Here is a 12,500-nt window from a genome sequence, read left to right on the forward strand (position 1 = left end):
CAAATTGACAAACGAGGGAGCAGGCACTGATATAAGATGACGATGTGTGTGTGTGTGTGTGTGTGTGTGTGTGTGTGTGTGTGTGTGTGTGTGAAGCAGTGTCAGATAAAGCACCCAGGGAGAAATACAAAATCGTCATCCCGAAAATTCAATTTGCCTTGACTGGGGATTGTAAAATAGCAGATAAAATATAAGATAAAAAAGCCTAATTTTTTTAAAATTTTTCACTAAGCTTTCTATGTTTCATATATACTTTTCTAGACCACTGTATTGACCATGAATGGGGTTTTAATTAAAGTAGAACGTATCCATTTATTGGTCCACAGTGTCATGTTCATCGCCAGTGGGTGGCCTCGTATCATGTTTACAAGAGTGACGTGTTGGATCACGGCCTATGTGGCTTTGGAGAGATGTATATGTGTGGTGCTACCATTTAAGGTAAACTATTTTGAGTGATTAAAAATAATCTTTAATTTTCCTCAAAAGACCAAAAATGTAGATATGTAAATATGATTAGCGCATTAGCATTTAAATCTGAATTTCGGTTCAATAAAATGACATTTTATAATGAATCATGATGATGGGCATCGGGCCGGAGATTTGTTTCTGGGACAGGCACTTTATATATACATTAGCCTACTCAAACACGATGTTAATGAGAACCTGACTACAAAAGAATTACATGTTTATAAGAGTGCTAGTAGTAAAGATGGCTTGTTCAAAGTAATATGCAAAGTAACAGATAAATGGGCATTTTCTTTGGATGGGATAATAGGGTGTTGCCCAAGGTGTGTAACATTTAAGTTTTATACTTACATGTTGAAAATGTATATGGGTTGATTTTAGATTTTGGAATACGAAAATCCTGACACAGCCCTATTGACTGTTGCTAACAATAACTAGAGATTTAAATTATTTGAACAGTTTCATAAAGTACCCCTCATCTCCTCCACTAAACAGTGTAATCTGTTCTGAAATACTTAATTTACCAGAAAAAATTACATAAGACTTCAGATTAAAACTTTTCATATTTCAGGTCAAACAGCTATTCACAGCATCTCGTTCAATGGTCGTGATTGGTTGTATATTTGTTTTTATCATCGGTTCATACATCCCAATATTCTACACGCAACGTCTAGCAAACGTCCTTGACCCTGCAACAAATATCACCAAACTTCGTATGGTTTTCACAGCCGAGAAAGAAGAGGTCGAGGTCATTTTACGTCACACAAACGACATCATTTTCCCAACCATCTCTTTGTCCATCGTTATATTTTGCACACAATTGACAATTGCACGATTAAACGCATCCACAAAATGGAGAAAGAAGAATGCAAACTCCGGTAGCATTAAACCTGATAATGACACTGAATTACAAACACAAAATAATCATATAAGCATTGAAAACAAACAAGTTGATTCGATAAATAGTAAAACATCGACTACAGTAGCAGTCACATCAACCAAAGAGGCAAGAGTTGTAAAAATGATTACTTTTATATGTACAATCTTCATCATCTGCAACTCGCCGTGCGTTATCCTATTCTACGTTCAACTAATGGTACCGGAGATGTCGAACATGGGACGCTACCACAATCTGTTTTTCGTCGTATATTCTGTGGACTTCTTACTGGAAACTATCAATTCTAGTATAAACATTGTCGTATATTACAAAATGAGTTCGAAATATAAAGAGGAGTTTAGACGCTTGTTTGGTATGAAGGATAACAAAAACTGATATCTTCCCGGGTTTCGGCACCAAATTATAATTGGAGTTTTGTCTGCTAACCTTTCTTTGATATAAATGTTATGACGAGTGCAAACAAACATTGTCCCGTTTATAATGATAATGATTATAATAATAATGATAATAATATAATAATAATAATAATAATAATAATAATAAGAAGAAGAAGAAGAAGAAGAAGAAGAAGAAGAAGAAGAAGAAGAAGAAGAAGAAGAAGAAGAAGAAGAAGAACATTCTTATTTCAAACTGAAGAAACCCATTTTCTATTGAACAGCATTAATTTGTCAATTAATATTCTTCCTCATCCCTTCCAAAGTGCTAAGTGCGGTCTTGCCTATCTTCCTCATGATCTGTTACACTTTAAAATCCAATAATAATTCATTGTGGCCGTAACATTATTTTTTAGCGTTCTTTGATTTTTAGTCTTAAGATCTTATTCCATATATAAGAACTTGAAATTAAATTAGGACAATGTTGATGCATTATTTTATAGTAACAAAAGGAGAACAGACATTTTTATGTCTGTCTGACTTGACCTGTAAAATGAATTGTGTTATGGACTTATACATCAAGTTACGCTAGGAAAGAGTTGCTCCCCATTTTGTTATTAGCCAGTTCACTTTAGTTACAACTTAATTAGTTAGTATTCACTAAGTCCTTTGTTTATAATAATATTTGTGCTTATAATTATCGGAGTGGCATTCCCTAGAGAAGGATGCACTCTTTGTTCCTTACTTTCTATATTTGAATTATATTATACTGTCCTTCTACTTACAATGTTGTTGCGATATATTTGTATATACGCAGCATAACTTATACTAAGTAATACATTTTCCTCTCACATTTAGTCACTTAACGCTTCTGGGTTGAGTGATTCCACTGTATTAACCAGGTGTCCAATCAAAAACACGACAAATTGATTGATCTAAATTGAAGGTTTAGACCAGTATAAACTTATTGATCGATTTTCAGAGGGTCATTTTAATCGATCTATAATTGAAGAACGAGTTTCTTGGGCAAATTTTTTAATAGCTACGTATTTTTCCAGAGTACGGCATAACAGACCATAAGGCAGCATAACGACAGACATTAGATCAGTTCAACTCACCAGAGTACGCACTACTATCATTACATATTTGATGTATTTCTTACAGTTGCGTCTATCATATACGGCGCACAATCAGTAAATTCCATGCTAATTCATTTTCATTCCCAATCACTCATGTTATCGATTAACTCTTTAAAGACGAAATTAAATTCCTTTCAAATCACAACTTCGTCCATTATCATTCTGGTCATATCTGCAATGGAAACTCATCATTTTTTAAAAGAGAGCAGTAACATCAATAAAACTTTGGATTCAACATAGCCCTAGTCGCATCGTATTTACTATTCTCCTGACGACAAATGAAAATTATGAACACTGATTAAAGCTAAACGGAACACCAGTTGTAAAGAGTTAATTATATTACGTAATTACACTGTCCCGGGTAGGATATCAATCAATTATACATTACAAACATGACATTTTATATAGAGCAAAATCCACTAAAGTATCTCATTGAGCATTACAACGGGTCCCGACACGTCAACAATCTACTAGGTACCTTTCATTATATATTGACCATTAACATTTCAAGGATAGAGCAGCCTCCCATCTGAAAGATTAGACATTGAAAACAACACTTAACACAAATACGATCGGACATTATGCCAGAAATCTAGAAATCCATTTATCCATATAATCGAGTTAACTGGCAGGAAGAATTATAAAGTTGACGTCACTCACTTCTTTGTTTTTGCGCTTAGATGATTAGTTCTCACTAGATTCTCTCGATCAAACTATGATCGTTTAAAGTTACATTTTTGGGGAGCTTTTTTATATAACGGAATATCCACTAAACGTGCTCAAAGCGCTTTCCAAAGTGTATCTGATCAACAGCAACACGTAACATATAGACCGAGGCATAAGCGACATTACAATTAATTTTTTTCGCACATAAAGTTTAGTGTATTGGTAGGATTGATTTGGTGACTATTTGACTTAAACGCATATGACCAATGGTTTTATACAGCGACAGGTAAAGTGTCTTTTGCATATTCAGTCATTGAACTTGAATTTGTGAACATTTGTATTTTCATGATGTAAACATTGAGACATTTAATATAGTAAAATTCAAATAACTATCACATCCAATCATGTCGACACCACGATAATCGTCTTTATTATAACAACGGTGAGTACAAACAACCCACAAAGTTAGACAATATACATCAAATATTATAAACTCATAAACATTCACCTCTCTCTCTCTCTCTCTCTCTCTCTCTCTCTCTCTCTCTCTCTCTCTCTCTCTCTCTCTCACTCTCTCTCTTAAACTCCTGTCCTTACTCTCTCTCTCTCGTTCTCTCTCAATCTCTCTATATATTTCTTTCTACATTTTCTACCTCTTCACCTGTCCCTCTTCCACTTATATTGTCTGTGTGTGTGTGTGTGTGTGTGTGTGTGTGTGTGTGTGTGTCTGTGTGTGTGCCTCTCTCATTATCGCTCTATCTTACATATACGTTCTCCCCTGCTCTTACTCTCTCTCTCTCTCTCTCTCTCTCTCTCTCTCTTCCTCTTCTTCTTCTTCTTTCTTTCTTTCTCTCTCTCTCTTTCACACACACAACTATCTACTCATCAACCCAATTTCTACGTGCGCGAGCAAACACAGACACCCACATGCACACAAATACACACATTATTCTCTTACCCTTATTCAATATTTTATTCTCTCGATTTCTCTTTCACATACACTAACACACACACTCACACACACACACACACACACACACAAACACTCACACAAACACGCATAGCACATTGATAAAAAGTATGTTCTCTCTCTCTCTCTCTCTCTCTCTCTCTCTCTCTCTCTCTCTCTCTCTCTCTCTCTTTCACACACACAACTATCTACTCATCAACCCAATTTCTACGTGCGCGAGCAAACACAGACACCCACATGCACACAAATACACACATTATTCTCTTACCCTTATTCAATATTTTATTCTCTCGATTTCTCTTTCACATACACTAACACACACACTCACACACACACACACATACACAAACACTCACACAAACACGCATAGCACATTGATAAAAAGTATGTTCAGTTTTGAAAGCCGACCTGATTTGATTTGAGAGCAAGAACGGTAATTAAATACATACATTTACCGTTTACAGTTTTAAAAAGAAACAACCGTTTTATAGAAAATCATTTATTCTGCCTGATAAACGGTGATGTTCGCTCAACCGCATGATATGTACCTCCTCTTATAACTTATAATAGATAGAAGCAACGGTGTGCGTGGTCAGTGGGCAGTCTTGTAACACTTTCAGTCGATGTGGAACCGGACTGTCGACATAATGTAAACAATTGCAGTGATTGGTAAACATAGAGAACTGCATAGGTTTTACTATCGATGGTATGAGTCTAAATAAAATACCCACTGTTCTATCGCTTGTCAATAGAACCAACACAGAAAACTAGATATATGAAAATTTAAACGTTTATAATCTGATCGAGAAAATAGTGTGATAACTTGATAGTCACCAATTGGCTGTATTAAAAACAATAACAATAATTAGAGAACGGCCGAATTCATTCACGCTATTGTTTATAAACAACCAACTATATTTATCCAAACACGTGCGACAAATTCCATGTTTTGATTGGTCAAAAATCTACTGGTTAATTGTATGTCTAACATCCAATGCAGGACGAGTCATTTTCACTTCAAATACACACTTAGATAACCACGTCTCTCGGACTTCCCAAGATTTTTCTACAAGAGAAGACCTACCAATTATCTCTGTCGTGGCTGAAGAAGGGTTTTGACCCCGAAACGTTCCGGGTTTGGTATTTTGTTCTTTTTTGAAGATGTTATATTCATTTTTGTTTATTTCTTTTTAAAATCAATATAACTTTTTTTTTCTAGCTTAGGCTTTAAAATTGATTCAGTCGTGACGTCTTAACGAATGGACAAATTGGTCACAGTCACACATTTGGGTTCCGTGGTTTAGAGAATGCAATTGGATTCAGTAGTCTGATGTCACGCCCCCGGCAACGGCGGCCATCTTGGTTCTAAACAAAGAAAATCATTACTTTTTATTCTTCATGCTGGCTTGAACTTTTCATTCCTTTTCATATGCCTTGTGATCAGAATGTGTAAAAGTCAAAACATGATCAAATTGATGGGGTTTTTTTCCCTCTGGATACGCGTTTAAGCTCGCCGGAGAAATATTTCATACGGCGTCCGCCATTGTTCCGATAGTTTAGAGCCAGTGTTACTAAGTTACCATGCGTCATTAGGAAGGAAGTGACGTTATGACTGTTGAAGACTATTTCAAAAGTATAGTCTCGATGCTGTGCACTTGGCTAAAAAATTCATAACATTGCCATCTGGAAATATATCGGACCAACACACAAAATTATGTGTAACCTTGAACATTTATAATCTGGTTAATACAGTTTAGTGAGAATTACTCATAAACGCGGATGGCAAAAAAGCAATAACAAAGACCCGTGTGATGTCAACTTCATACTAACTATAGATAGTATGATAGTATGCGCTTGGCTAAGAAGCTCATAACATTGCCAAGTATAAAAATTGAGCTTTGTTATAAAGCGCAATATCCACTTAATTGAAAGCGCTTTACAAGGGGTACCTGGGCAACATCAACATTTGACATGTAGGGCGGGACATGACGCCTGATAGGCGATATTACAATTTTTTTCGGACAGAGACAACACTGTTAAAGACCAGGTATTCATTTTACACCTGAGTAAGGTGAGAGAATGTGAGTAAAGAGCCTTCTCCAAAGACTCGACTATGCGCCCAGCGAGGCTCGAACCCAGGACCTTCCGATACGAAAGTGAGTGTCATACTACTAGACCACATAGCCGCACATAACGGACCATAACACAAAACTCTGTCTATCCATGAACGTTTTTTTGTCTGGTTAATGTAGTTTAGTGAGAATTACTCATAAACATTGATGGCAAAAAAAAAACAATAACAAAGACCTGAATAACGTCAACTTCGTTCTAGTTCTATCTATAGATAGTATGCAGATGACGTCACTCAGGCCTTTGTTATTGTTTTTGCCATCCGCGTTTGTGAGTTGTTCTCAATAAACTGTATTAACCAGACTATAAAAGTTCATGGTTACACAGAGTTTGTGTGTTGGTCCGTTATACTTCCGGATGGCAATGTTGTGAACTCCTTGGCAAAGCGCATTCTATCTAGAGATTTGTCCCCATTTCATGTATTCCGATTACAGCAGTTTCGGATACAAGAGCTTCGGATAAATGGGACGCTTACCTTCGACTTGTGTTGATATTATTTTCAATATTGAATACGTATCCGTCTAAATCTAATACCTCTGGTAACTGTTAAATTATATATATATATATATATATATATATATATATATATATATATATATATATATATATATATATATATATATAAAGCATCTAGGGCTCAAATGGAATGAGATTTTGGCACTATATAAGTGCACAGTATTATTATGATTATTATTATTATTATTATTATTATTATTATTATTATTATTATTATTATTATTATTATTATTATTATTATTATATTGTTATGATCATTTATTATTATTATTATTATTATTATTATTATTATTATTATTATTATTATTATTATTATTATTATTATTATTATTATTACTATTATTATCATTGTTATTATTATTATTATTATTATTATTATTACCGTTATTATCATCATCATCATCATAATTATATGAATCAGTTTCATTGGGATTAATCCCATTTAAAAAGAATCCCCAGATAACCGATGATGACATAAGTCCAATCTTCCATCTTGCAGCTGACTGCATTCAGCGTTTCGTGTTTTACCGCGTACTAGATGACGATAAACGTGGAATAGCACGCTTATCAATACGGCCTGTGTAGAAGATAAATAATAATAATACCATCAACCCTTCATCTGTGTGGCCAAAGAATCACTCAAGTAGAGAGTCGATCAGTTGAGAACAGGTTAGTCCATTCTTTTAAAACACTAAATAGACCGAGAAACCAGTTCATCTGCTCTAACAAGTAGATAGATAGATAGATAGTACTGCTAGGTATGATGATGATAATAATAATAATAGTACGATTATGATGATTATAAGGTGATATGATGATGATAAAATAATAGTACGATTATGATGATTATAAGATGATATTATGATGATAATAATAATAGTACGATTATGATGATTATAAGATGATATTATGATGATAATAATAATAGTACGATTATGATGATTATAAGATGATATTATGATGATAATAATAATAGTACGATTATGATGATTATAAGATGATATTATGATGATAAAATAATATTATGATTTGCTGATTGCTGTGATAAGCAAGGTGAGTGACTCATTGATGCTAAGCATTTAAGTAAAAATACCCATAACACATACCTGCCAGACTTAAAATATTAGGTATAACCAAACGTTTATTGTCTGATTGATATAAATTTTTATTGAGAAAAAAATCCCTCAACTGGCGGTGTAAAAACAATAACAACGAGCTGAGTGACGTCAACATCATAGTGTCTCTTATGGAAACATAACATGGTATTTCATTCCTTCATAAAAAAAGAAATGTTCAGCTCATTTTACGGCAAATCTTATGGCAAACTGATATCTTAAAAACCGCTCTTTTTCACACGATTAAAGGTATTGATGTTATGCGTTTAAGAAAAATCTCACCAATTCGGCATTGTGGAAAAACTGTTTGGTTAATTCCTATCGGTATTCAAAATTCGTAATGTCACTTAAAATATGAACCCGCATGCAAGAAATCACAGCTCCACATTTCGTAACTTTGGAGGAATTTGCGATATTCCATGCAATTGGTACGGACGATAGATGGTGTGCGCTTGGCTAAGAAGCTCACAATATTGCCATCCGGAAGTATAACGGACCAAGACACAAAACTATGAGAAACCTTGAACATTTATAGTCTGGATAATACAGTTTAGTGAGAATTACTCATTAACATGGATGGTAAAAAACAATAACAAAGGCCTGAGTGACGTCATCTGCATACTATCTATAGTGCCGGTTGTGAAACGGAATATATTGACAACTATTCACCAACTGGCGGTTTAAACCAATAATCAAGACCCGAGTGACGTCAACTTCACACATTCCATGCTGTGGACACTGGGAATTACTTTTAAGTAGTTTATCCTTGCATGATCCGGAAACAGCGTGATATAGAGACGAAGTAGTTTATACTTTCATGGTCCGGAAACAGCGTGATATAGAGACAAGTAGTTTATCCTCACATGATCCGAAACAGCGTGATATAGAACGAAGTAGTTTATACTTTCATGGTCCGAACAGCGTGATATAGAGACAAGTAGTTTATACTTTCATGGTCCGGAAACAGCGTGATATAGAGACAAGTAGTTTATACTTTCATGTCCGAAACAGCGTGATATAGAGACAAGTAGTTATAACTTTCATGGTCCGGAAACAGCGTGATATAAGACAAGTAGTTTATACTTTCATGGTCCGGAAACAGCGTGATATAGAGACAAGTAGTTTATGCTTACATGATCCGGAAACAGCGTGATATAGAGACAAGTAGTTTATACTTTCATGGTCCGAAACAGCGTGGTATAGAGACAAGTAGTTTATACTTTCATGGTCCGGAAACAGCGTGATATAGAGACAAGTAGTTTATGCTTACATGATCCGGAAACAGCGTGATATAGAGACAAGTAGTTTATGCTTACATGGTCCGGAAACAGCGTGATATAGAGACAAGTAGTTTATACTTTCATGGTCCGGAAACAGCGTGATATAGAGACAAGTAGTTTATACTTTCATGGTCCGGAAACAGCGTGATATAGAGACAAGTAGTTTATGCTTACATGATCCGGAAACAGCGTGGTATAGAGACAAGTAGTTTATACTTTCATGGTCCGGAAACAGCGTGGTATAGATTATGGCCTTCATAAAGTTATGGCCTGACACTGACCAAAAAATTACGTCAAAATGCCAGTCTTTTGCCACAAAAGAAAACAAATCGTGAGTTGTATTCGATAGTTCAACCAATGAAATAACTTGTTTCCATGAGCTCTACTAACGGCAACTCACTAGGCGGTGCAAAAACCAAATAATGACGCAAACTGCCGGTCCTTTTGGATTTCAGTATCAGGCTTTTACATAACGATGGCTACGTATAGATAGTATGAAGTTGACGTCACTCAGGTATTTGTTAATGCTTTTTGCCATCCGCGTTTATGAGTACTTCTCACTAAACTGTATTAACCAGACTATAAACGTTCGAGGTTACACATAGTTTTGTGTAATACTCCGTTATACTTCCGGATGACAATGTTGTGAGCTTCTTAGCCAAACGCATACTATCTATAGAGTCGCGAAACTTCTGACGTGGCAGTGGCAATAGAGTTTTAATAGCAGACGATACGTATCTATGCCAGGTCGTGTCAAGTCGGTAAATATCCTCTCGCTCATTATGTTTATATTATGTAATACATTTGAAATTCGGCACGGGTTTTTGCAGCTTTCTATTTATTTAGATGTGTTTTCATCTCACTAAATTCTCTTGGACTATAAACCTTTTGTACGATTGATATAACGGGAAGAATTCATGTATATTTTATTTAAACACATACCATCAATACACAAATGCCATGTTTACCGACTTGACATTGAACACTCACATATGGAAGGAGTTCCTAAGTTTCGTATCTCCATCATTACAGTCTCCGCATGATCTATGGTCTGGAAGTAGTGAGTACTAATCATCGCTTTTGTTTGGCTTTTTCTTTTCTTTTTCTTTTTTGTTTAAACAGGGAGATCTCTTAAATTTTACCTTTAAACGATCCGCCAGAGTGAGTTGTTCAGTGTGTAACTCACTATAGATAGTTCGAAGATGACGTCACTCAGGTCTTTGTTATTGTTTTTTGCCATCCGTGTTTATGAGTAATGCTCACTGAACTGTATTAACCCGACTATAAACGTTCATGGATACACACAGTTTTGTGTGTTGGTCCGTTATACTTCCGGATGGCAATGTTATGAGCTTCTTAGCCAAGCGCACACTATCTATATGAAAGCCCGCAAAGTTGCATTGTCACACTTATAAAGTCACGCTGGTTCATTAAAATTATTCTGATTTCATAATACGTCTTCCAGGAACACAGACACAGAGGGCATATCAAAACTTTTGTGATTCAGTTTACAACCTGCTATAATATTTTCTCTGGAAGTCATCATTCACGTGATCAAGTTGAACCATGGCATCCGGTGAAGGTTCGTATCCCTTTATATAGATAGTTAGATAGCGATATTCATAACGTGTCAGTTGGGAAGAACTTTCGTATAATCCGATGAAACATAATGTTTGCCATCACTTGCAAAATCGAAACTGTGATTTTGTGAGTTTTCTTTCACTCGTAGAAATCAGTAGCATTAAAAATACACGTATTTACACGTGCCCGCTGTCCTATTGAAAGTGTCCACTGTGTTGCACACAACTTAGGGACATGATCTCTAATAAACGCATTTACTTCTTCAGCTGATAGAAGAAAAAAAACTGTGATGTCAAAAACTGGTTCCAATCTCATTGGAAGTGTAAAACCAATGTTACCAAGGACTGGATTCACACCTTGTGTAATTCATCTTCTGGTTTCAGAGTGATGGCATCTTATTTTCTTGTCGAAATATATGCTTGTCGTCAATAAAGTTCATCCACCCTTGCTCTTTTAGGTCCCGTAATCCTAAGAATTGCCCATAATCCTGCTACTAAAATAGTGATGCCACATATTTTTAGTCCTCCGAAGGACTGTCACGTGCACACTTCCAGGGAGTTTAGAACCTGGGGTGACGTCACGACTTCTCTAGCCAATTGACGGGTGTGAGATGATTCCACTTAACAATACCACGCTCACATCTCTCATTGGTCTATTTTGTTGACAAAGGGATATTCGAAACATCCTCATCATGATCTTTGTGAATGATATAGGAGTTTCTATTGATGCCATGTATTTAGTAAGGTACTTACCTATACTACCCGCCAGAGAAATCATACCAAAAACACAAAACTATGTGTAACCTTTAACGTCTATAGTTTGTTAAAGAAAATATAATGAGAACTAATCACCTTGCTGTCGGCCTAACAAAAATAACAAAGAATATGTATGACGTCTACTTCATGAATTATGTTCTACTTTTTCCATTGTTTCTTCCTTTTCACTTCTTCGAGATTGAAGCACTAAATTTTGACATTTTCAGGGAATGTTGTCTTGGAGAAGTTTGAGCTGGTTATGGAAGGCAGACCAGACCCGATAGTCTTGGACTTAACTCGTGAGTAAATATGTGACCCGCGTCTCTAAAAGATATTGTGTCGTGGCCAAGAAAATGCCTCAAAAGAAATGGATTTTATAGTTAAAACAACCAAAATGTGACCTACGACCTCAAAATTGTATTTTGAATGGATTTGAATGTATAGCTACAAGTAATATGGGACGAGTAAAGTTTTTGCGTTTTACTAAGAGTTGTGAGATGATCGAAGGAAAGAGAGCTAGAGGTAGACAGAGAATGACTTATTTAAATAACCTAAGAATGGCAAAAAGTGATTTTAAAAGCAACCCAGATTTCATGCGCACCGCAAAAGAT

The 12,500-nt window shown here is 35.5% G+C and overlaps 2 protein-coding genes across 2 annotated transcripts in view; both read left to right on the top strand.

The window, feature by feature from the left end:
• Positions 1-2,958, top strand: part of LOC144974057 (uncharacterized) — a 5,569-nt gene extending 2,611 nt beyond the window's left edge. The window contains exons 4-5 of the mRNA XM_078916946.1: positions 327-438; positions 1,037-2,958. Coding sequence (XP_078773072.1) covers positions 327-438; positions 1,037-1,738 — 814 coding nt within the window. The 3' untranslated portion in view covers positions 1,739-2,958. The remainder of the gene's footprint in view (positions 1-326; positions 439-1,036) is intronic.
• Positions 2,959-7,676: 4,718 nt separating this feature from the next.
• The window catches only part of LOC144974058 (uncharacterized), a 9,508-nt gene continuing 4,684 nt past the window's right edge, over positions 7,677-12,500 (top strand). The window contains exons 1-3 of the mRNA XM_078916947.1: positions 7,677-7,827; positions 11,019-11,135; positions 12,117-12,188. Of these exons, the coding sequence (XP_078773073.1) occupies positions 11,120-11,135; positions 12,117-12,188 (88 nt within the window). The 5' untranslated portion in view covers positions 7,677-7,827; positions 11,019-11,119. The remainder of the gene's footprint in view (positions 7,828-11,018; positions 11,136-12,116; positions 12,189-12,500) is intronic.

Source organism: Berghia stephanieae, chromosome 5 (assembly GCF_034508935.2).
Source record: "Berghia stephanieae isolate SIO BIC M18660-M18661 chromosome 5, UCSD_Bste_1.3, whole genome shotgun sequence".
NCBI classification, from domain to species: Eukaryota; Metazoa; Mollusca; class Gastropoda; order Nudibranchia; family Aeolidiidae; genus Berghia; species Berghia stephanieae.